The following is a 26,977-nucleotide window of genomic DNA, read 5'->3' as shown; positions in this document are numbered from 1 at the left end:
AGATACCATATATTCACAAATTTATGAGAAGAATCATTACAAAGTATTAGATTAATCCAGACTTTCAAGGAAAACAACCTTGCCAATTCATTCAGGTGGCAGTGAATTATGGAAAATTGACTCACATGACTAGAAACAGAAAGGTAAACAAAGCCTCTCTTAAACATGAGCTCAGAAAATAAGAGTTGAAGTTCCTACTTCAGTAATTTGATCCAGACTCTACTAGAGTTTGATTTGAGGCTCTAACGTAGACAATTTCCATTACATGTCAAATGCTCAGTTTCTTCCAGTGTAAAGTTGAGAATTGGGTTTATAATAAATATCTACCTTCTGTGATTATTATAGGGATTAAAAACAAAAATTATTTTTAAGTGCTCAGCCAAGTACCTGGCATATTGTAAAACATTAATAAATGGTACAAAAAAAAAAAAAAAAGAGGCAGGGGGAGAAAAGGAGGGAGAGAAAAAAGGGAGAGAGCGAATAAAATAAAGCAAAGAAGGAGGAGGCAGTGCTAAAGAAAAATCTCAATGACTGTATCTAGTTATAGCACAACATGCAGTCTAACAGGTGTTATTTTGTAGACTACTGGAAACCAAATAAAGGCAAAGTTATTTTCATGGCAATATTTCCTTTATGATAAGTCATACTCCTTCCTTAGTCCAGAAGATTATTATTTCTTCTTAATCATAGCATTTAACTTGGAATATTTTAATACTAACATTATAATTAATGTTATTGTGTCTCAACCATAATATATAAGGCATCTTCCAGGACAAATATATATGTTATATATGGTATTTCTCATTCCCAATTTTATGCCAGTATAAAATATATATTCTGAAGCCTTTCTCTTGATCTTAGGAAAGTTTTGATAAAAAGTTAATTCAGTAAGTCTAAGACATCTTATAAATGCATAGGCATTATGTGTTTTCATGTATACAATTCATGCATGTATGGAGAGAGAGATTTTAAATGTGAGTAGCATGAAGTATTATAAGCAAAAAACTTCTAGTAAATTAAAGACATGCTTTACTTCACTTAATTCCTATTACCCTCGATCTTCTACTATTTTTTAATAGGATGTATGGCTTGAGTAAAATAGCTAAGGTATTTCTTTAAGCTAATAGGTAAAATTCATAATTAGATGAGATTATACTTTTCAAAAACAAGTTTCTGCAAAAAATAAACTTACTGTAAATTTGTCAATTACAATTTTAGTATATAAAAGAACTCAACAAAGTTAATTGTCGTGTTGAGTTTATAGCACAATGGTGTCATTGCCAGAAGGCACTCTTAGTGCTTTATTTAGAATGGGAACCACAGGCAAACCTGTGTTCAGGGTTATTCATAGGAATGTTCACCTTTCATCTCTTCTCATGTTTGATAATGGTCATGTGCGTGTACTTAGAGTAACAAAATGCTCACCCAGTAAGCATGTTCATGCTGTGTCGCAGTGAGACACAGACAAGAAAGTGCTTAGATAAAAGAGAGTGTAATGATGATATACAATGGAAAAGAGATAATGGGTTTGGTGAAAAATAAAGCGATTGCAACGGAATTATAAAAATAAGTTTCTCTCTATCCTGAGCTTTATTTTGGATCACCAAACACAATGACAGGGTGGACATAAAGTTCTTTCACATGGCTCTGTATTTAGCTAGGGAAGTTCTCAATTTTAAAGTACTATGGATTTCAAGTGGCTATAGGATGCAACTCCCTGCAGGTACTTTGAAGTTGGTAAGTAGGATTCTGTCAACTTATTTTATGAGAGTCCTGAATCTCTAAAATTAGGTATATAAAATTTCTGTGGTCCATTGGGCTTCATATGAACAGTCCAGAATTCATTTCATTCCTGGCAACTTGGAAGTGTTCTCAGTAAAGGTTTAGACTGACCCTATTATTGTGTGCTTGCCCTGAATTGCGAGTGTTTCTCAATAAAGCCAAGATATTTGATTATATGACCAGAGCTGTTCTATACACTGCTTTTCATCAAACAACAAATGTTGAAAGTTCATTCTACTACTGCAGAGCTGATATTTTCTCTGCATACAGAAGTCTTTGCACATTAAAAAATGATAACAACAAGATTTTTCCCGCATGGTGAACTTAATTTCTTGGCTTCATGTTCATCAAAAGCATAGTATTTCATTCAATGTATCAGTTATAAATAGAGCAAGTTTGCCAGAACATTTAATTTGGACTTTAAGCTTTTGAGAGACATTCATATCACATTGAGGAAAATCTTAGTTATGTGTGAATTATGGGGAAACTCATTTATAGTGTATCTCCAAGCCTTCTAAAACACTCCCTGTTAAACTAGTGGTACATTGTATCGATTATACTTCATAGATTGAAACAGTATTTAATCAAGCAGAGTTTTTGTTGTTGTTTTGTTTTGTTTTTTGTTTTTTGTATTTTTTAAGATACAGGATGGTTCACTGTATAGAAGCGTATGCGGATAAACCAAGTTGAGAGAGCCAGTAAAATGGAGTTCCAAAGATTAAGGTTGTTGGAACTAATAGTGTTTTCAAGGTTCTAAAGCAAGGATGAATTAATGTCAATGGGTTCAGACTCAAATTCCTAGAAGATAGGCCTTATGCCTTTCTGTTTGTCAGGGGGCTGTGGAACAACCTTGATTGATAGCCCTATTAAGGCCACATCTAATGAATCACTGTATCCTATCGTTTACTCCCCAAGTGAAAAAGAAGGTTCTCAAAGATGTAAAACAACAGATGTCCACAGCAATAATAAAGCTCAGGTGATTGCTACGGACGGATACATGCTTCTAAAAAAACCCCAAGTTCATTGTTCTTAGGTTTGCTCTCTCTTGGAGAAGTGATCAATGAATAGTATTTAATTTTTCTCTATAGGGTATATATTGATATGAGGTCTCTATTTGCCCAGGATAGCACAGGTCATCTTTCAAAGTAATAAAACTTAAAAGAAAAGAAAGGTATTCCTTAAAATAGCTGAAAATATTGCTTGGATTACAGAGAAATGTTTGGTATTATTTGCAAGTATGCAGTTATTTGGTATGGTCAGTATATTATACATGAAAGGTATCTTCCTAAGAAGAAAACTTCTGAAAAAATCCAATAAATATTTAATTTTAAAAGGTACTTTATGTTCATTTTTGAGAAGATAGGGCATCTATATATCAATAACATTAATTACAAAAATATATTTATGCATTAGGAGATGACGTTTTTTTAAATCTCCAAAATTTACACCTTTTGGATATTAAGTTTGTTATAAATTTTGTTTCAGATGTTAGTATGATTCATAAAGATGGAAGAATATTTCCTGTGCTATAAAAGCAAATATAAATAAACCAGATAGGAACAAGATTGCTCTAAATAATCCTTATGAAGAGTAACTTTCATACAATGTTATGAAAATTTACTAATAAATGTAAGGAGATAGCAAAAAAGAAAAAATGATTTCATGTGCTTGTTTTTATCCACCTTATGAAATTGTAGGTGCTATTAGCACTTCAGGATGCTTTGAGGAGCCCAAAAGGCAATTGTTCTCACCATAATTATTTGCAGTGTATACTTTTCCCAATTAAGAAAAAAAAATTTAAGACAAAATAAAATAAAATTATTTGTAAATAGACTTGTTATGTTTGTAGGTTTCTTTAGGATAGTCAAACTGGACCATTCCTCTAGAATTAGAATAGCCTTCAAAGAAGAAGTCATGTTTGATATCATCATAAATGTCCTCAAAGCACCTTTTAATTCTCCTTCACATGTAGCATAACAAACTTTGGACAAGGCATTGCTAATCTTTCCATTGCTACTTAAAATTCAATTTGAATGAACTAACTATAGTAACATTTCTTATGTTTTCACTTTATCTGATTTAAAATTTGGCTGCATCTCTTCTTGATTCTCTAGGGACCCTTACAATGCAATTGAAGCCATAGACCCAGAGAAACTGAATGTCTTCCGGACAGTTAGAGAGATAACAGGTAATTTTTTTTTTTAAGTGCGTTTTTTGTCCTATGAACTACGTGAATTTTAGTGTTTTCCTGAAAATATTACATAATATTGAAATCAGCAACTTATTTTCAAAGCAAATTCTAGTTTTAAAAACACATGTCATTTTAAATGATGGATGTCTTTATTCCTCAGCATTTGTGCACATTTTGAAAGCCCATGGAATTTATAAAATAAAATATCCTTAACATTTTTATGTTTTTGTTTTTGTGTCAACTGATCTTTTGATCCATGTTTTTCTATGTACTTTTTCACAGGAAGTACTGTTGAGCATGGATAACATGTGTCACTCATTGGGTACATATTTATTGAGCACCTAATATGTTCAGGGCTGTTATATAGTGGCTGATAAGGGACTCATAGACATGACTTGGATATGGATTTGCTATTGAAGAATGAAAAATCAAATGAGAAAGTTTAGGTATATATATGAATGCATTAGACTGCAAGGCAGACAAATGATGTCATAAGTGTAGAGATACAGTAGTAAAGGATTTCCAGAAAAATTAAAGCTATATTTTTCTCTTTATGTAATTAGACTAAGTAGTTTTGATTTTAGAAGAATGAATCAAACTAAGGATCATTTAATTCTTTTTACATATATGGTTCTATGATTCTGTGTGTCTGAGAAACCTAGATTTTTGGTGTTCATTAGTTTGGTATTCATTATCTATTGAGTGTTGTGCCCCAGGAACTTTGGGTGAGACACTCAATCTTGGAAGAAGAACTCTGAGATAGAATAGAATGACTCGAAATAGGAATATTCAGTGTCTTTTTTTTACCTCCTATCTTTCAAGACATTTTCATCATATTTCAAGGATACTCAGCATTAAACACAGTTACTAAGGTAATGATATTCTGAGTGTTTTTACTGCCCTTGTCTTTTTTAGGTTTCTTGAACATACAATCATGGCCCCCAAACATGACCGACTTCAGTGTTTTTTCTAACCTGGTGACCATCGGTGGAAGAGTACTCTATAGGTAGGTGTATATGTTCAGAGATGCAGGTCTTCCAGATTTCAAGACTAGTGTCATGTGTACATATCTCAAAGTTTCAGCTTCACTGATTCAAGAAATATTGGGTTTCCATTTTTTATTCCAAAGGTAAGCCCAATGAAACATACCCCTGGTTGTGCTTTAAAGCATGCAGGATACAAAAATAAATAAATAAGTAAAGTATGCAGAATAAACAGTTTGATTTTTCAACTGCCTCTCACTTAAAGCAGTTTTAGTGTTTTGCATGTATGGAGTGCATAAAATCAAACCTTTGTTTTTGAACATAATGTTATCATAACTAACAACTAACATAGGGATGACTTGATAATGGCTTAGGTGTGTGGGATACAAATGCTGTTTTACCAGAAGGTTCTTGTCTCTGGTGCCATCATTTGAACCACACATAATGGGGCTGATATTTCAGGACTTGGTCTACTGCTCTACGTTAAATGCTGGCTAATAGCGGGCAGAAAAATCAGGGCTCAGAAGCACACTAAAAGTCTAATATCAATATTTGAATTCACATAATAAAAATATGTGAGTTAATATTTATTAAGCCACTGCTTTATTTTATTTTAGATTTCATCTGTATGAGATTCTTATTTATGAACAGCTAAAAGTTGATTTACATAAAGGGATTTAGATTTCGTTTTTTCTACTTAAATCTGAAAGATGCCTTACATCAATATTGTCATCAAATATTCCATAATAATATTTCACAGAAAGTCCACTGAATTTTGTGATTAAAACAGGTATATCTGTAAGAGGTTTTAAACTGTAAAGGGGAAAAGTTCTTAATAAAAAGGCATAGTTGAGAGATACAGTCTGTCAAGTTCTACATGCAACCAAATTTTACTATCCATTGCATCAAATGTTAAAAATCTGTCAAGCATTATTATGTTCACATTGTAATAAACTCAAGATGGTTATGATGGGGACACAGATTTCAGAGAACGAATTACATCTCAGTTGAATACACATGTACTGAGTTTTATATAGAGTTTTAATATGTATGTATATATATGTATGTATATAAGTATATATTTAGGTATATGTGTGTGTATATATATATGAGTATTTATATATATATCTGTGTATATATATATATATATACACACACACACACACAGCACATGGAAATAATTCTGAGTGTTGGCAGCAAAGTATATTTAGATTTATAAATAAAATAAAAGGGGACAGCTTTGATCCCCAAAATGTAAAATATTGTTCATTAGTTGATTGAAATGTGGGAAACAGATGATTCTTTAGAGAATAGAAAAGGAATTTAATTACAAAATGTAGACTATGTTAAAATAAAAACAATTTCCTTGGAATGATAATTTGTTTCCACAGTATAGTTGTTATTTAACTTTTAGAGATGTTTTCCCCAGCTGTCTAAGCCTTCTGAGTATTTTTTTTAACTTTTAGCTTAATTTCATTCTTCTCTTTATTTTTAATGTCTCCTATCTTTACTTATACATTCTTCAACTATTACAATTACACTTTGGTTTCTGAGGTATAAATTAAAGCTAAATATCTGTAGTCATTCTCTGTAATACTTACCCTCTGAAAGCATGTCTAAATTTATTAAATAGAGTAGAATTACTGTCTTACTTTAGGTAGATGAATAATCATTCCATAAACATTTATTAATTATTTAGCTTTTTAAAAATTTTATTTTATTATGTTATGTTAATCACCATACATTACATCATTAGTTTTTGATGTAGTGTTCCATGATTCATTGGGGTGGCTGGGTGATAGACATTGGGGAGGGTATGTGCTATGGTGAGCGCTGTGAATTATTTAGCTTTTTAAAGTTTTATTTATTTAAGTAATCTTTGCACTCAATGTGGGGCTCATACTCATGACCCCGGGATCAAGAGCCTCATGCTCTTCCAACTGAGCCAGCCAGATTCCCTTAATTATTTAAAACAGAATTTCATCCTTAAAGAACTTGAGACTTGGGGGATAGTGGGAAAAATAGTGAGCAGATATGTCAGTGGTAAATATGTACACAGAAATGGAGATATCATTAATATTTATACTTCTAAAAATGAACATTTTCTTTTTGGGGGTCAAATGATTCCTTTTTAAACTCAGTATATATAGCATGTAGAGAAATAATATTCAGATCACAATTTACTGACTCAGTCTCTTTTTTTATGCTCTATTAGCATTCTTTTGGAGTAAGATGTGACATCCTTATTTTACTTCAAGAATATGTACCAGAAAATATTTATTAATATATACATATTAAATATTGTTCCATTTTCCTCCCTTCCTTCTCTTTAGTGGCCTCTCCTTGCTTATCCTTAAGCAACAGGGCATCACTTCTCTACAATTCCAATCTCTGAAGGAAATCAGTGCAGGAAACATCTATATTACTGACAACAGCAACCTATGTTATTATCATACCATTAATTGGACAACACTCTTCAGCACTATCAACCAAAGAATAGTGATCCGGGACAATAGGAAAGCTGAAAACTGTAGTAAGTACATTATTCGGACATTAAAACAGAAACTTTGAACATTTTCTCCCATTCTACACTGGACCAAACAGTTAAACATAACTGAGTCAGATCTGTTCCCTCTTTTTCTCAACTCTTAGAAGGGGGGCCGTTTACCAGCATGGGTGAATTTTTACAATTTGTTGCATGTTTTTATAACATACTGCATGCTTGCAAATCTTGCCCACTTGCAAGAAACTTCCTGTAGAGACTAAGGTTCAATAGGTGTAAGTGGAACCTGGGAATCTAAATATGTAATAAGCATCCTGGGTCAGTTTGTGGCAATTCACCCTATTGAATTTTGTTTGCTTTTTGGTTTCAGTGAATAACATAGGATAACAGAGTGTCATTTGCGGGGTGGTGGAAAAAAATGCAGATGTGCTCTGAAATGTGTAAAAAATGCTGTTCAAGAAGTTTGCTGTTCAAGAAGAAAGTTCATTTCATGAATGCATTTTTTTAGGCATTTCATGGTTTCTTCTTTTATTTATTTTGCCACTTACCGATTCACTCCATCATTTCTTTGTTGCTCAGAAACAAATGATGTTTTCATGGGTACATAGCTATGCCCTTCCTATCTTATACTTTGATATTTCAACAAATAATATTTAACTCTTCTGTTCTACTAGGTACTATTTTCTTCTCCATCTACAAGTGCTAAGCATATGTGTTTGCCTTATGATAAATATCAAATAAAAAGACTCAGAATTTAAATTATCTGTTACAAATACATATACTTATTGTGGTCATGGTGAATCAGTCCTTTTAAAAATCAAACCCTAAGAAACAATTTGCTGTTGGGATGTCTTCCTATTTGTTTGGTCTTACCATGGGAATAAGCATATATACATAGTGATTGAGTTCATTTTGTACGTGTGTGAGTGAATAGTAAAGGACATTTTTAAAAAATATGAACTCTTAAGGGGCCTATGCAATTTAAGTTTACTAAGTTAAATAGTGAATTAATTTATTTATGAGTGCCCCACCTTGTTCCAGAAAGTGTTTAAGGCAGCTCAGGATAACGGTATTCATAAAATATAATTTGTGAGGAAATCACATGTTAGCTGTTTTGGACCCTTAAAAATACTTTCCAGAGAAAAGATCTATTGCAACATGAGTTTTGTTTGTTTGTTTGTTTTGGGTAAACTCATTCTTCAGTTCTACATAAAATCAAGAAATATAAAATCTTATTATATATCAAAATATGCATGTTCTTATTGAATGATATTTATCTTTTTATTTAGCCTGGATTATTTCCATGGTCTTATACCTTTCTGATTTCTGTGACAGAAAGCTTGTTCTTCTTTTTTTCTAATACTTAGGCTTCTTACCCCACATTACTATATGTATGTTTGTACATGCCCCAGACAAAATAGATTATTCACAGAAGTAAAATAGAATCTTCTTCAACACAAATTTATAACTATTTCCCTAAGTCAGGGTTATCTCCTTTTCTCCTACTTCCTTCAAAAAACAAAATAAAACAAAACAAAAATAAAACAATAGTACTCCTACCTTTCAAAGATAAGATTTAACTCTAAAAACAAGAAAATGAAAGAAAAAAAATAAAAGAATCAGAGAAACACATTCCTCTTTGACCCATTTAATCATTTTACAAACCCTCATTTACTTCTTTTATCTTTTGTAAACTCAATAAAAAGGCAAATGGGAAGAAGAAAATGGAGAAAGAAATTAAATGTTAAAAAAGCAAGATAGGAAAAAAGTATGTAACTATTCCATACTTCTTTAAGACTTCTAAACTTTTCATGCAACCAAAAAAGTAAATGATAACAATAAACTAAAAATCTAACATGTTTTTTTCAGTTTTCAGTGTTATGCCTGTTAGACTGAGTTTAGCCCTTTTTCAGACCATGAATATATTTTCTTTTTCTGTACACTTAGAGTTGACTTTTCAGTTTGGAGAAGAAATGAAGCAGTTAGGAGAAACAGTTTTATGGCGCTTTCGTATAAAACTAAGCATTAGCATATTTTTAAATTTGTAACATCTTAGAACAAACAATTTTTGCCTGAAATCCATTGATCAAAATTTGAATTTTAGTCTAACAGTACATTGGATTCTGCATTTCAGAAATGTAATTACCCTATAAACTTGACTTTAGAGGCGATGCTGCTGATGTTTACATTGAGCCTACAGTGGTTGCGATCATGTGATTAAAGCCTTTTTATCATCCATACTACTATCTGCAAATGATAAAACTTAAATATTTGCTTCATTTTAAATGCACTCTACGTATTGCATTTTTCAGATATCCTCTCTTAATATCTTTTGCACATACAAGATATACAGAAGCACACACATATGTAATCACCACAAAATACACACATATAGTCAAAAATTTCAAAGCAGACTTTACAATTTGAAGAGATTGAGATTGAGAGAAACTCTAGGATATGAAAAGCTAGAACATTTTCTTCCTCTTCATTTGTATGGTTATAGCACAAGCAAAATGACAGTTCTGGTTGGAAGGACTATTATTATTTTTATTTTTAAAAAAGATTATTTATTTGAGAGAGAGAGAGAGCGGGGAAAGGGACAGAGGGAGAGAGAGAATATCAAGCAGACTCCATGCTGAGCATGGAGCCAGATGCAGGGCTCCATCCCAGGACCCTCAAATATTGACCTGAGCCCAAATCAAGAGTCAGCTGCTCAACTGACTGAGCCACCTAGGCGCCCATGGAAGGAGTTATAGAGTAGGTTAATGAAAGTATTTGAAGTTTCTTAAAATATTTCAACATAAACTTTTAACACCAAAACATAAACAGTAAAGAGATAAATATTACACTAACTCCTCAGAATCTGAGTTACATTTAAACTCATAACTTTTTCTTAAAAATATTTGTACATATACACTTAAACCCAACATAAACAAGAGAGAAACTAAATTCATAATTAACTTTTCAAAATGGAAGTACATTTATTTTTCTAAGTATCATCATTAGAAATTAAAACAATAGACATGTAAAAAGAATATGTAATTTTTGTTTATGGATGTATAATGAAGCATATATCTTCATATATAAATGGTATCATAACATATATATTTAAATACTGTTCAGACATCTATGTCTCTACTTAATATACTATGAGCATCTTCCATGGCAGAGTTCTACTTTATTTTTTAAAAAGATACATATAAAAATATTTATTGAACAAGTGCCATATTAATGGTAATTTAACTTATTTTCTAGTTTTTATATTATTAGATTGCCATAATGTGAATCTTAGTTCATAAAGCATTTTGTGATTCCTTGGGCTAAATACTTAGAAGTGGGATTTCTGTGTAAGTGAGGTTGCATATGATAAATTCTGGTGTATTTTTCTACATCATCTTTCAAAAATGCTAGGTCAGTTTACAGTTGTCCTAAACAATGCTTGATAAAGAATATTTTCCACTGGTCGTTACAACACTGGATATTATTTATGGTTTTCAATTTCAGTGATCTGAAATATGACAAAGAGGTCTTTTAAATTCACATTTTTTTAGCTGACATTGAGCCTCTTTTTATATGTTGACTGAATCATTTTAATTTCTTCTCTTGTAAATTAGTCAGTCATGAGCTTTCTTTATTTTCAACTGGGAGTTGGTCTTTTCCTTTTGGATTTGAAAGACCTCATCACAAATTAAATACACTAAATTTTTATCTCTTGAGTGTGTTATGTATAACTTTCCCTCTTATAGGTAATTTAAAAAATTTTGCCTTTTGATATACAAACATTTTATGTTTTTATCTAGTTAAGTGGATGGATTGTTCTTTTCCTTTTTATGTTTATGATCTTGTCATTGTCTTAGTCTTTTACTTCTAGTATTTTAAAAACTATATGGACATTTTTAATCCACCTAAAAGTTTTGGTATAGTATGATTTTTTTATTTTATTTATTTATTTATTTATTTTAATTTTTTTTTTTAAGATTTTATTTATTTGTGAGAGAGACAATGAGAGACAGAGAGCATGAGAGGGAGGAGGGTCAGAGGGAGAAGCAGACTCCCCGCTGAGCAGGGAGCCCGATGTGGGACTCGATCCCGGGACTCCAGGATCATGACCTGAGCCGAAGGCAGTCGCTTAACCAACTGAGCCACCCAGGCGCCCTAGTATGATTTTTTTAAATCCTTAATTGATTAGGACATTGATCAAACATAATTTATTGAATAATTCATCTCTCCTCACTGACCTTAGGTGTCTGCAGTATTTCAGGTAATTGGCAAAACAGTGCCAGGTTCTATCTCTCGATCTATATAGTTTGATTTCATCTTTGCCACCACCTTATAAAGTATAATCATCCCTGTTTTGCAGCTAAATATACAGATGTTCAGAAAGTTGAATAATATTCCCATTGTTTGGAGCTATTAAAAATCATATTCAGGATTTGAACCCAATGTCTGTCTAATTTCAAAGTCTATGCTCTTCATTTCACCTTGATTTCCCCCCAAATAAACAGAAAGTGGTTGGTTTTTGTAGGAAAACCTGATGATATACTGAAACATACCCAATGCAGCATAAGGCTGAGGAACACACTCCAGAGCCAAATCACCCGGGTTTTACTCCCAAGAAAACGATTTACTAGATGTTTGGCCATTTACTAGATGTTTGGCCTTTACTAGATGCTTTGACCTTAATTTTATCATTTGGATGTGGGGTTAATAATAGTACCGTCTTCACTGAATGCCTGGCTCAAAGCAAGTGCTATATTTGTGCTAGATATTATTATACAATTATATTCTGTCCTACTAAAAATAGATTATATAGTATATACATACATATAGACACATTATGTGGTGTAAAGATACAATATTTAACTGTTACTTAATGAAACATCCTTCTTGGGGAAAAGAATAGGAGGAAGAAATAACAAGGGCCTTCTTAAGGTGGAAGAAAAATTCACATTATCAAGGTGGTGAATTTTAAGTGTGTAAGTAGCACATAAACCATGGGTAGATATGGAAGAAATAAGAGTGGTTATTACTAGGAGTCTAGATGTTGAGGAATTTAAAAATAATCTGGTGAGATTTTAAATGGATTTTTAAAAAATTCTATGCTTGAGACTCCTCTAAACACTTTTTTTCTTTACTCTTATAATTAAAACATTTTAAAATTGGCTTTATAAGTAACAGACTATGCTTTATAAAAATATCCACAAAATATGAATTTTAGGTTAGTGTTTCAAGGGACAAATATTTGGTGGGGAGGAGTACATTTTTTTGTACAAAGAATATAAAAGGAATATAAATTTCTACATTTATCTATGATTTTGATGTTCCTGAAAAGTGATAGTTGAAAAATCCTCCTCTTTGGACACGAATCTAGAAAAATAGAATAGTGAAACTACAGTTAATTGCCAATAACTGAATCCTCTGAATGACAACATGCTCCAAGTTTATGATGAGTCACTGAATGTCCAGAATTTAATCAGGACAAAGAATTGATGAGTAGGGAATAAAGGGTATTTAACACCAGTGGAGAATAATACAATGTTTGCTTGACATATTCTTCTGTTTTACTATGGTGACAGTGACAATAACTACAAAATAGTAAGCATTTAAGTGTTTATAACATCATAAGTAGTGTTGACTTTTATAAAATTACAATTCAATTAGTATTATCATTATCACCTCTAATAGTTGTATATTATAGAAAAATGAATTTTGATTATAAAGTTTACCTTGTTTTAAGAAAATATTGCTAAGATTAAAAATGTTCTTACTTTCTCTCAGTCCCTTATTTTTGACTTTAATTTATGTACTCCAAGCCCAGCCCATACTATCTTAGGTAAATGTACATTTCCCAAAAAAGAGAATCGTCCATTGGGCCTCGTAGCCAATCTTCACTGGAAAAGTAATAAACCTTGCCACACTTTTTAGTAAAACATAGCTCAGTACAAAACTTATAGTGTGTAGTTTAGGATATAGTGATGTCATTGTTTTTCTAAGTAATCAGAAGATAGAAAATCTTAATTGTACTTATAAGATTTTCTTCTTTAAGTTACTAAAGAAATATTAATACACTCTTCTTTGCAAAAAAAAAATGCAAAGAAGAGTTTCTTATTATATTTGAAATAGCACAAAATCTAATTACTAACAATGCTATAAAATATTCTCCGTGTTCTTATTAAGAGGGTAATAAGCAGTTAGTTATAATTTCAGAAATGACACTCTTATTTTGTAATCTGGAAATTCTAAAAGAATGGAGGGCCTCTCAACTACCAAAACCAGGATTACTGCAGGCTTAATGTTTTATTGCAAATGGCAACATTTTAACCTGACTTGCTGCTAGATCAAAAGATGAGAAATTTTAAAGCAACAGTCTTTAATTATTAAAAATCCAGAAGTCTGGACTTCAGTGTCCAGAGATTGTTGCTTAGATAGTATTGTGACTTGTATTGTATCTTCCCAAAAGATGTATTAAAGTCCTAATATCTAGTGCCTAATGAACATGGTCTTATTTGGAGACAGGGTCTTTGTAAATGTAATTAAGATGTAAAATAAAATGAGGTTATACAGGAGTAGAGTAGGTCCTTAATCCAATATGACTGGAGTCCTTATAAGAAGAGGAGAGGAAATATATGGACACAGATAGGAGAACGCCATGTGAAGACACGTACACACACACAGAGGGAAGATATCCAAGCGGTGACAGAGGCAGAGGCTGGAGTTATTCAGCTGTAAATCAAGGAACACTAAGGATTACTGGCAACAGAAGCTAGGGAAGAGGCAGAGAGCAGATTCTCCCTCTGAGCTTCCAAGAAGGAACCAGCTTGCCAACACTTTGATTTTGTAATCCAACACTATGAGAGAATAATTCTGTTATTTTAAGCCACTCATTTTGTGGCATTTTGTTATACCAGCTCTAGGAAATGAATACAAACAGTGGTTTGAAGCCCAAGATTCTGCATTTTTAATACATAGCAGATCATTCCAAGGCAGGGGTCTGGGGAAAATCATTTGAGAAACTACTAAGTCACATGCCCCATTATTCTCCCTATTAGTGTATCCTCAGAAGTATATTTAAAAACATATTGTCCTGGTAATTCATTTCTTCTTATGAGGGTCTATTTCCTCAAAAAGAATGTATGGTAGGAAAATTCACAATTGAACAACTTAAAACTCTATATTTAATAATAGTTTTGGGAGACAAAGATAAAGAATGAACTTAAAAAGCATCCTATAAATAGTGTTCTATTTTTCTTTTTACTAACATAACATACTCTATAAAATAAGGGAATATTTAATGATAGTTTACAAATTAATTGAGTAATTATAGTACAATATATTGTACTATTAAATTTTATGTATTTTAGAGTTTCAACAAAATACTTAGAAATTTCTTTTACTCTTTACAGTTAATGTGCCTTCTGAGAGGTACTTTATAATGTGCTCAGTATTGTAAGAATATTCAAGGACTTTCTAATATTTTGTCACTGTTGTCACTGCTGCCTGTCATCTTCTCCTATTAGAATTTCCTTCCCAGGTCCCCTCAAGTTAGAAGTATAGTAACTAGAACACTTAAGACTAAATAAAGCACTGGGTCATGTCTATTTAACCTATTCAATATTCTATCACTTCTATCTCCCCTTTTTTTTTAGTTTTAATTGATTCTAACATGTTACAAAGACTATACATATACATACAATATATACACACATATACATACAATATATATAACTTTCCCTACTTATAGATGCTACCACAATACAGTTTTATAATGACCCTTCTCCCAAGCATGTCCATATCCTAATTCCCCAAATCTCTGAATGTTACTTAGTATAACAAGAGATTTTGCAGATGTGATCAAGTTATGAATCTTAATAGGGGAAGGGTTAATTTGGGTTATCTGGGTGGGCCCTAAATGTAATCCTATGTGTCCTTATAAGAGGGAGGAAGAGGGAAATTTGACTAAAGGAGAAGGTGAAGTGATCATGAAAACAGAGGTTGGAATGATATAGTTACAAGCCAAGGAATGCCAAGGTGGTCTCTAGAAGTTGAAAGAGACAAGGAACAAATGATTTCCTGAAGCCTCCAGAAAGAATCAGCCCTGCTGACACTTTAATTTTAGTCCACTAAGACACATTTTGGACTTCTGACCTCCAGACCTCTAAGAGACTAAATTTGTGTTGTGTTAAGTGACTAAGCTTTGGTTATTTGTTACAATAGCATAAAGAATTAATCCAGCGCTCTTTTAATGACAGAAGCCCAACTCAAATTATTTTAGGCAAAAGAAGAGAGCATAAATGGAAACCAAAAGGAACCAAGTAGCTATACTTATATCAGACAAAATAGAGTTTAATTAAAAAACGTAACAAGAAAAAAGTATAACAAGAGACAGTGATGGTCATTATATAATGATAGGGTGACCAATTCACCAAGAGGATATAACAATTGTAAATATATATGCAACCAACAACAGAGCATCTGAACAGATCTAAAGGGAGCAATCAACAATACAATCATGGTAGGGGAATTTAATACCCCACTTCCAACAGTGGATAAATCATCCATACAGAAACTCAATAAGGAAACATTGAACTTGAACTACACTTCAGATGTAATAGATCTAACAGACATATAAAGAACATTCCATCCAACTGCAGCAGAATATATATTCTTCCAAGCACACGTGGAACATTCTCCAGGATATATCATATTTTAGACAAAGACAAAGCAAGTCTTAGCAAATTTTAAAAGATTGAAGTCATACCAATTATCTTTTCTGACCATAAAGGTATGAAACTAGGAATCAATAACAGGAGGAAAACTGGAAAATCCACAAATAGGTTGTTTAATGTAGAAGTTAAACAACACACTACATAACAACCAATTGGTCCAAAATGAAATCAAAAGAGAAATCAACAAGTATCTTAAAACAAACAAAAATGGAAACATGCCATACCAAACTAATGTGGTGCAGCAAAACAAGTGCTAAGAGAAGTTTATAGCAATAAATGCCTACATTTTAAAAAAGAAAGAAAAGAAAGATCTCAAATAAAAAAACCTAACTTTATATGTCAAGAATTAGAAATCCAAGACTAAATGAAGTCCAAAGTTAGCAGAAAGAAGGATATAACAAGGATCAGAATAGAAATAAATGAAATAGAGAATAGGAAAACAATAACAGGTATTAATAAAATGGATAGTGGCTTTTTGAAAAGAGAAACAAAATTGACAAACCTTCAGCTACATTTACCAAAGTAAAAAGAAAGGACTCAGGTAATATTATAAATGAAAGAGGAAACATTACAGTTGATACCACAGAAATACGAAGGATCCTTAAGAGATTACAATGAACAGTTACATGGCAACAGATTAGACAAACCTAGAAAAAATGGATAAATTACTAACAAGTTTGAATCATGAACAAAACAGGTGACCTCAATAAACAAGCAAAGAGGTTAAATCAGTCATCAAAAACCTCCCAACATAGAAAAGCCCAGGACCAGATGGTGTTATTGGTGAGTTCTACCAAATATTTAAAGAGAATTAATGCCAATCTTTCTCAAACTCTTCCAAAAAATTGAAAAGAAAGGAACACTTTCAAATTCATTTTACAAGGCCAGCATTGTCTAGATATTAAAGCCAGATAAAGACACTATAAGAAAAGAAAGTTACAAACTGATATCCCTGATGAATATTGATGCAGAAATGGTCAACCAAATATTAGCAAACTGAACTTAATAGCACATTAAAAGAATCATTCATGATGATCAAGTGGAATTTATCCCTGGTATGCAAGGATATTTCAAAATATGCAAATCGATAAATGTGATGCACTATATTAATAGAATGAGAGGAAAAATTATGATCATCTCAACAGATGAAGAAAAAGCATTTGACAAAATTTAACATCCTTTCATGAAAAAAGCTCTCAACAAATTTGATATAAGAAGAAATAGAAGAAATATATCTCGGCATAATAAGGACTGTGTATGAAAAAGCCACAGCTTAGGAATACTTAGGAATAAATTTGACCAAGGAAGTAAAAGATCTGTACATCAAAAACTACAAGATACTGATCAAAGAAATTGAAAACACAAATAAATGGAAAGATAACCGACACATTCATGGATTGGAAGAGTTAATATTACTAAAATGCCCATACCACCCAAAGTCACATATAAATGCAATGCACTCTCTATCAAAATTCCAATGGCATTTGTCACAGAAATAGAAAAAATAATCCTAAAATTTGTATGGAACTATAAAAGATCCTGAATATCCAAAGCCATCTTGAGAAGGAACAAAGGTCCAGGCATCACACCTTCAGATTTAAACTATATTACAAAGCTGTAGTAATTGAAACAGCATGTACTGGCACAAAAACAGATACAGACTAATGGAGCAGAATCAAGAACCCAGAAATAAACCCACACATATATAGTCAACTAATATTTGATAAAGGAGCCAACAGTATTCAGTGAGGGAAAGAATAGTCTCTTCAATAAATGATGTGGGAAAACTGAATATTCACATGCAAAAGTATGGAATAGGACCCCTTTCTTACACCATTTACAAAAACTAACTGAAAATGGATTAAGGACTTAAACATAATACCTAAAACCATAATACTACTAGAAGAAAACATAGGAAATAGTAAGCTCCTTAATGTTGGTCTTGGGAATGGTTTTATGAATACAACACCAAAAGCAGGAGCAAAAAGAACAAAAATAATCAAGTGGGATTACATCAAACTAAAAAGTTTCTGCACAACAAAGGAAAAATCAATAATATGAAAAGGCAACCTTAAAATGGGAGAAAATATTTGCACATCATATATCTGATAAGTTGTTAATGCACAAATTATATAAGAAACTCATAGAATTCAACAAAAGAAACTGCAAATTTTCCTATTTAAAAATGGATAGAGGACTTGGAGAGACTTTCTGCAAGAAAAGATACTTATGGCTAACAAGTACATGAAAACAGTTCTTCAACATCACTAATCATCAAGAAAATGCAGATTGAAACCACACCTCACACATGTTAGAATCAGACAAGCCAAAACAAGCGTGAGGATGTGGAGAAAAGGAAACTCTTGTATACTGTTTGTGGGAATGTAAATTGGTGCGGCTGCTAGGGAAAACAGTATATAAGTTCCTCAAAAGATTAAAAAGAGAACTGCCATATGATCCAGCAATCCCATTTTTAGGAATATATGCAGAGAAAAATCAAATCAAGATCTCAAAGAGATATCTGCATGCCTTTATTCAGTCATAAAAAAGAATGAAATCTTGCCATTTGCCGCAATGTGGATGGAGCTAGAGCATTGTATAATGCTAAGTGAAATATGTCAGAGAAAGTCAAATACCATATGATTTCACTCATGTGGAATTTAAGAAACAGAACAGGTGAACACGGGGGGGGCGGGAAAAGAGACAAAAAATAGACTCTGAACTATAGAGAACACACTGAGGGTTGCTGGAGGGGAGGTGGGCAAGGGGATGGGTTAAATAGGTGATGAGTATTAAGGAGTGCACTTGTGATGAACACCGGTGTTGTATGGAAGTGATGAATCACTAAATTCTACACCTGAAACTAATATTACACTGTATGTTAACTAACTGGAATTTAAATAAAAATTTGGAAAAAAAAAAAAAAAGATCCTTAGTCTCCTATTTAAAACCTTCCAACAGCTTCCCACAACTCTTTGGACAAAGCAGATAATCTTGTAAATCGCCACTAAATCCTGCATAATCTGGCCCTTGTCTACCTGACTAACTCATCTGATACCACTTTCCCACTCACTGTGTCCAGCCTAGGCTCTAAAATCACTAATCTTATTCCCTGCTCAGTTTCTCTTGGCTAGAGTTGTGATTCCTAATTTCCCCCAGCCCTCTTTGCTTTAAGAATTCCTATTTATCGGGGCACCTGGGTGGCTAAATTGTTAAGTCTGCCTTCGGCTCAGGTCATGATCCCAGGGTCCTGGGATCGAGCCCCACATCGGGCTCCCCACTCTGCGGGAAGCCTGCTTCTCCCTCTCCCACTCCCCCTGCTTGTGTTCCCTCTCTCGCTGTGTCTCTCTCTGTGTCAAAAAATAAATAAAATCTTAAAAAAAAAACAAGAAAAGAAGAATTCCTATTTATCCTTCTCATCTCAGTTCCTCCTTATGTGGGCTGACCTAATGTGACCTACCCATTAGGTTAGGACAACTGCTATATTCTCTCAGTGCTCAAGCTCTCTCTCTCTCTCTCCCTCTCTCAATGATTATCTAATGCTTGTCTCCTCAACTAGACCATAAGGTCTAGATAAGACAATATGTATTTTATTTCATGTTTTCATCATATCCTCATTTCTTAGTAGTGTCCAGCATAAAGATTTTTAGAAGTAAACACATGTATATGCTTATATGTTTTCACATTTCTCTTAAGTATATTTATTGAGGACTTAATTTAGATAAGAAATTAAATTAAATTAAATTAAATTAAATTAATACTACATTAAATACTCTGTTAATATGATGTCTGCTCTTCATCATAACCCTGAAAGGGAAATATTATCATTCACTTTACATATGAGTAACACATGAATAATTGCCTGAGGCTACATGGCTAGTCATAGAGTAAGGATTTGAACCTATACTGGTCTGATCACAAAACTGAACTATTACAACTAAATCATATTTATTAGACTTAAAAAGCAACAACAACAACAAAAAGATGACTGGTATCTGTCTAAATATATTCCAGATCAAACCCATGCCTCTATGTGCAGTAAGTAATGCAAACAGCATAGATGGTCTTGTACAATGAAAGAACATCTATTTTTTTCTCCATTTGTGCCTGCAGACAGATACTCTATTTCAATATTTTGAGCTAATGCATTTACTTTAACACATGCAGCACAGTAGCAAGAACCATTGTTTGGGCTTGCCTCTATTTTAATGAAAGCAGTTTCAATATTCCATATGAAGGTTGAAATACTAAGCACATTATTATCTCTCCAATTTTTTAACAGACAGGTACAATTCAGATGAGATAAAGAAAAAATCTATTTTACAGCTTCCAGAGAAAACACAGAGCAAGTTAAAGGTTGCCTAATAACTACATTCCTTAAGTTTATTTAGAGGTTTGTAATGGCCCTTTGAACTATAAGCCATTGAATAGGCCTTCTACTCCTTCTCATGTGCCCATCACTCTGGGAGGTCAGAGAACTGTTGAATTCTGGGTGCTGATCGAAAAATTATTTTCTCTGAAGAATTTCAAAGAAGTAGCTTCCTTGGCCTTTTGTTCTGTGCTGTGTGGAGACAGTTCTCTTGGTTTCATTCTGGAGAAAATGATCAACCAGCCTTCAAGACCATCATCTAGTGGTTTGGAAAAGATGAGAAGAAAGTAATTACTGTGGTTTTCTGTTTATTATTACTTTCCTCCAATAGACCCTGATCTAAAACTGTTCTAAAATTGAGCATTTGAATTCAGACCAAGGGAGGCATTTGGCAGTAGAAAAGAAGGTAGGAGCTTTGGTGAAGCTAAAATTCTCCTCTCCATATAATTCAAAGCATGTAACAGAAAATCAAAGCAGGCAGCTTTCACCCTTCCATATATTGAAGAGTCGATCACTCTTGAGAGAGAAAATAAGGGATAAAAGTGTGAGGCTTTCAAACCTGAAAAAAATTAATACAAGTTGGTGAAATAGACAAAAGGTTGATGGGATATCATGAAATTGGCAGTAACGGGGGTGGGGGGAGCTAATGGTTTTGTCAACATTCTGAAGGAAGAAATTAAAAGTCTATTTGAGAGACTTAGAAGTTGACAAAGAATTTGAAATCTTGATTTTATTTTCCATAGGATCTGAAAGTGATGAATGCAGTCAGATTCATGACACTGCAATGTGATTTTGAATATACTCTGCTTGTATTTACAAGTTGCTTTTATAATATAATTTTTTTCACTTTTAAGGATTTACCCTGATGCAAATATATATTAGAAATGTATGTAAATATATATATATATATATATTGCAGAGTATGAAACTATAAATAACCTTAAAATGACTGAATATTTATAAAAATGGGTATTATAACTTTATATTAGTTAATATAATGGATCTTTTGCTTCTTTCTAGCTCTTTATTAAATAGAATTTGATCTTACACATTTATGTTCAATCAGCTTAATTGAACCATTGTTTTTACTCCTTACATCTTTGTAAGTTAGTGAAAGTCACTTATACATCTAGGGAATCAGTGATATGAAATATGTTAAGATTCCATTTCAACTGACATTTCTTTTATGCAGTGAGAAAACCCTCTTTCTCTGCACTATGAATAAATAAGAAAGAAAGAACTCTTGCTATTAGTACAAAATCAAAATAACAGATAAACTGTCAGCCTTTCCCAAGTAGAACATTGAAGCATTCAATTTTTGAAGTCTCCACATGATATGAAGAAAAAATAGTTATAATATATGGTATTCAATTTAATAAATCTTTAAAACATGGAGAAAACCACAATTTAGCAAAGTCACAACCTTTATGACTTACCTAAAATAATAATGTATTTGAGAAGAGGCACGATCTTATCTACATAGGAAAACACTCTATTCAGTCTCTGTTCTTTTAGACTATCTTTAAAAATTACATTTAAAAATTATACTTAGGAGGGCGCCTGGGTGGCTCAGTTGGTTAAGCGACTGCCTTCGGCTCAGGTCATGATCCTGGAGTCCCTGGATCGAGTCCCGCATCGGGCTCCCTGCTCGGCAGGGAGCCTGCTTCTCCCTCTGACCCTCCCCCCTCTCATGTGCTCTCTCTCTCATTCTCTCTGTCTCAAATAAATAAATAAAAAATCTTTAAAAAAAATAAAATAAATAAATAAAAATAAAAATTATACTTAGGTATTATATAGGATTATAACTATAAAGTATATAAATTAAATCAAAATAGAAGGAATTATAATTTTCAATAAAATTTTGTGGGTGCCTAGAGGCTGTGTTGGGGCATTTTGGAGAATTATTATATGAAAACTTTTGTCTATAAACAAACAGCAAGTAATCCCATGTTGAATTTTTTTTTTTTAAGATTTTATTTATTTGACAGAGAGAGACACAGTGAGAGAGGGAACACAAGCAGGGAGAGTGGGAGAGGGAGAAGCAGACCTCCTGCTGAGCATTGAGCCGGGACAAGGGGCTCGATCCCCAACCCCAGGGTCCTGGGATCATGACCCCAGCCTAAGGCAGACGCTTAACGACTGAGCCACCCGTGCCCCCCATGTTGAATTTTTAAAAGTAAACATAGGATGTCCTTTTCTGGCCAAGTATAATAACAGGGATCAGATTTACCCTCCCTCATGAAACATCCAAAAGAAGGACAAAATGTATGAAATGACAGTTGGCAAGAGAGTGGATATCAGATAATGAAGGAGAATGATTCCTAAGAGTGAAGAAACAAATGAAGTGAGGCTGGTGATTTTCTCTGGCTAATTCCTTGAGAGAATTTTTAGACCATGGCACAGTCAGGAGGGACCCAGGAAGAGTCCCAAAGACTGCTTGAGTTGAGGGGGGAGAGCTGAGAGTCCAGGGAGACCAAGAAAGCTGGAGTTCTCAGACAGAGTGCCATAGAGAGAGAGCAGCACCAAGGGAAAACCACACTGAAAGAAATATCAAAGGAAGTCCTTTAGTCAGGAGAAAACGATACCAGATGAAAATATGGATCTATATATGGGATAAAGAGCACTACATAGATAAATATATAGAATCTTATTATTATTTAATTCTCTTCAAAAGGCATGTACGTTTTTTTTTTTTTTTAAGATTTTATTTATTTATTTGACAGAGAGAGACACAGCAAGAGAGGGAACACAAGCAGGGGGAGTAGGAGAGGGAGAAGCAGGCTTCCCGTGGAGCAGGGAGCCCGATGTGGGGCTCGATCCCAGGACCCTGGGATCATGACCTGAGCTGAAGGTGGACGCTTAACGACTGAGCCACCCAGGTGCCCCAAAAGGCACTGTAAGGTTTAAAATAAGGAGTGTGTGGTGAATAACATGTAGAAAAATAAAATGTCTTGACAATAGCTTAAAGGTCAGGCATGGAGAAATGTATATATCCTATCTCAGGGGTTCTTAGAATATACATGAAGTGGTAGAAAATAATGAAATAGTGGTAGAATATAATGAAAACAGGCTGCAGTAACTTAAAGATGTATACTAGGATTTCTGCTTCTGGGAAGATGAATTAAATGCACCTTTCCCTATTCCCTCTGCTAAGTACAACTGAAAACCCTGGACTTTATGTATAAAAGAAACATAAGGTTTTGAAACTTGGGGAGGAGAAGGAAGACAGGTTTGGCAACTTGAAACCCAAGAAAGGACAGAGATGTGAGTCCCCTAGGTGTTTTTGTTTTTGTTTCTTGGTTTTTTGTTTTGTTTTGTTTTGTCTCCTACATCCCAGATTTGGAGGTGAAGAAACCGACAACTCAGAAACACTGACAGATGCAGACCAAAAAAGCTACAATAAAATCCTATTCTCTCTATCCAAAGGACCGGGAAAGGGGCAACTAGGTAGAGCAGAAATCTTTTAGACAACTGCTCTACTCCAGCCAAACACCACAGAGGAAAAAAAAACTGTGGCCCCAACTTCACCAATGCCAGGAAAGGAATGGGGAGTGTAGGCTTCTACCCTCACCAGGCTATAATGAAGTGCTCCAACCTCCCTGGCACATAATGTCAGAGAAGGTGGCATATGGAGCTGGGAGTTTCATCCCATTGGGTGGTAAAGAGAACAGGCAGGACCACGTTTAAACCACTACTCTGACACTTGTGGCCAGGGACAGCTTAGCCTCTCTGAGCCTCTGCCCATCTGTAAAATTATTAATTATTTCTACTTTGCTTGATGATTTTTAAGATTAGGATCCATATATGAACACAGAATAGAAAGAAAGAAAGAAAGAAAAAAAGAAAGAAAGAAAGTTACAAACCAATGTATCTCTCAAGAATATAGAGGCAAAAATCCTTAACAAAGTATAGCAAATAGTATTCAACAATTCAATAATATATAAAATTAATTATACAACATAACCAAACAGGATTTATTCCAGAGATATAAGGCTGACTCAATATAGAAAATCAAACAGTATAATATACCATATTAACAAGGTAAAGAATAAAAACCACATGATCATGTTAATGAATACAGAAAGTGTATTTGAAAAATTGTTAAGAGAAATTATTTGGGACCTAGGGCTAGACAAAGAGAATTTAAAGTTTTCACCAAAAGCAAAATATATAATAGGAAAAATTGATAAATTGGATTTTAAAGTTAAGAACAATTGCTCTGAAAAAGATCTTATTGAGAGGATGAAAGTACAAGCTACAGATTGAGAGAAACTATTTTCAAATCAGGTGGAGAGAGAGAGAGAGACAAGTTAGATGACAGATATATGATAGAAAGAATATATAAAGAACTCTCAACATTCAACAGTAAAAATATCTAATTAAAATAGGCAAAGACATAAAGATACATTTCACTGAAGAGAATATACAGATACCAAATAAGCACATTAAAATATGTCAATATGGGGTGCCTGGGTGGTTCAGTCAATTAAGCATTTGACTTGGTGTCGGCTCAGGTCATGTTCTCAAGGTCATGAAATAGAGCCCAATGTCAGGCTCTGTGCTCAGAGTCCGCTTGAGATTCTCTGCCTCTACCCCCCCACCCACTCTCTCTCTCTCTAAAAAAAATAGTCTTTAAAAATTAAAAAAAAAAAAGATGTCAATATTATTATCCATTTTATGGAAATTAAAATTAAATCCACAATGAGATATCACTATACACCAATCAGAATGGCTGGAATTAATATAGTGACAAAACCAAATGCTAGAGAAGATACAGAAAAATGAGATAATTCATAAACTCCCGGTGAGAATGTAATATGGCTCAACCACTCTAGAAAACAGTTTAGCATTTTCTCAAAAACAGCTAATATTAACTAAAATGCCCCTATCATATGAGCCAGAAATTATACCCCTGAGCATTTATTCCAGACAAATTAAAATGTATATTTACACAAAAATCTGTGAACAAATTTTATAGAGCTTTATAGCACAACATTAGGGATTCTTGTGTGATGGAAATCTTCTGTAACTTGACTGAATCAATGTCAATATCTTGTTTGTGTTATTGAACTATAGTTCTGCGAGATCTTACCATTAGAGGAAAAGGGAACATGGATCTCTCTGTATTATTACTTACATGAATTTATAGTTATTTAAAAATAAAAACACCAAACAACAGATTTTCAATGTAGATGAAGCAGCATTATATTGGAAAAGATGCCATCTAGGATTTCATAGCTAGAGAGGAGAAATCAATGACCAACTTCAAAATTTCAAAGGACAGCCTGACTTTTGTTAGGGGCTAACACAGCTAGTGACTTAAGTTGAAGCTAGTGCTCATTGATCATTCTGAAAACCAAAGGACCCATGAGAATTATGCTAAATCTACTCTGTGCCCTCTAATGGAACAAAAAAGCCTGGATGACAGAACATCTGTTTACAATATGGTTTACTGACTATTTTAAGCCCACTGTTGAGACCTCCTACTCAGAAATAAAGATCCCTTTGAAAATATTACTGCTCATTGATAATTCACCTGGTCACCCAAGAGTTCTGATGGAGGTATATGAGATTATTGTTGTTTTTATGCTTTCTAATACAACATCCATTCTGCAGCCCACAGATCAAAAAGCTCATTTTGATCCTTAAGTCTTGTTATTTAAGAAATACATTTCATAAGGCTATAGTTGCCATAGACGGTGATTCCTCTGATGGATCTAGGCAAAATATATTGAAAACCTCCTGGAAAGGGTTCACCATCCTAGATGCCACTAAGAACATTTGTGATTCCTGGGAAAAGGTCAAAGTATCAACATTAAAGGAGTTTGGAAGAAGTTGATTCCAACTCAAATGGATGATTTTAAAGGGTTCAAGACTTCAGTGGAGGAAGGAACTGCAGATGTGGTAGAAATAGTAAGAGAACTAGAATTAGAAAAAATACATGGAAGCAAATGAAAATGAAAACATGACAGTTCAGAACCTTTGGGATGTAGCAAAGATGATCCTAAGAGGGAAATATATAGCAATACAGGCCTTCCTCAAGAAATAAGTCTCAAATCACAACCTAACCTTACACCTAAAGGAGCTAGAAAAAGAACATCCTCATTGGGGAAGAACTGAGAGCTTTTCCCCTAAGGTCAGGAACATGACAGGGATGTTCATTCTCACCACTGTTGTTCAACATAGTACTGGAAGTCCTAGCCTCAGCAATCAGACGATAAAAAGAAAGGCATCCAAATCAGCAAAGAAGACAAACTTTCACTCTTCTCAGACAATGTGATACTCTATGTAGAAAACCCAAAAGATTCCAGCAAAAACTTGTTAGAACTGATACAGGAATTCAGCAAAGTCACAGGATATAAAATCAATGCACAGAAGTTAGTTGCATTTCTATACACTAACAATGAGGCAGAAAAAAAGAGA

General features: G+C 33.4%; 1 protein-coding gene across 4 annotated transcripts in view; it reads left to right on the top strand.

Moving 5' to 3' along the window:
• ERBB4 (erb-b2 receptor tyrosine kinase 4) overlaps nucleotides 1-26,977 on the top strand; it is a 1,094,545-nt gene that overhangs the window by 806,928 nt on the left and 260,640 nt on the right. For all 4 annotated transcript variants that reach the window (XM_078071282.1, XM_078071280.1, XM_078071283.1 and 1 more), the window contains exons 10-12: nucleotides 3,897-3,970; nucleotides 4,889-4,979; nucleotides 7,290-7,489. In XM_078071282.1, the coding sequence (XP_077927408.1) occupies nucleotides 3,897-3,970; nucleotides 4,889-4,979; nucleotides 7,290-7,489 (365 nt within the window). The remainder of the gene's footprint in view (nucleotides 1-3,896; nucleotides 3,971-4,888; nucleotides 4,980-7,289; nucleotides 7,490-26,977) is intronic.

The sequence above is a fragment of the Halichoerus grypus genome, chromosome 4 (assembly GCF_964656455.1).
Source record: "Halichoerus grypus chromosome 4, mHalGry1.hap1.1, whole genome shotgun sequence".
In the NCBI taxonomy this organism is placed as follows: domain Eukaryota; kingdom Metazoa; phylum Chordata; class Mammalia; order Carnivora; family Phocidae; genus Halichoerus; species Halichoerus grypus.
Note: the sequence above shows the minus strand (reverse complement) of the source record. Positions and strands in the feature narration are given on the sequence as shown.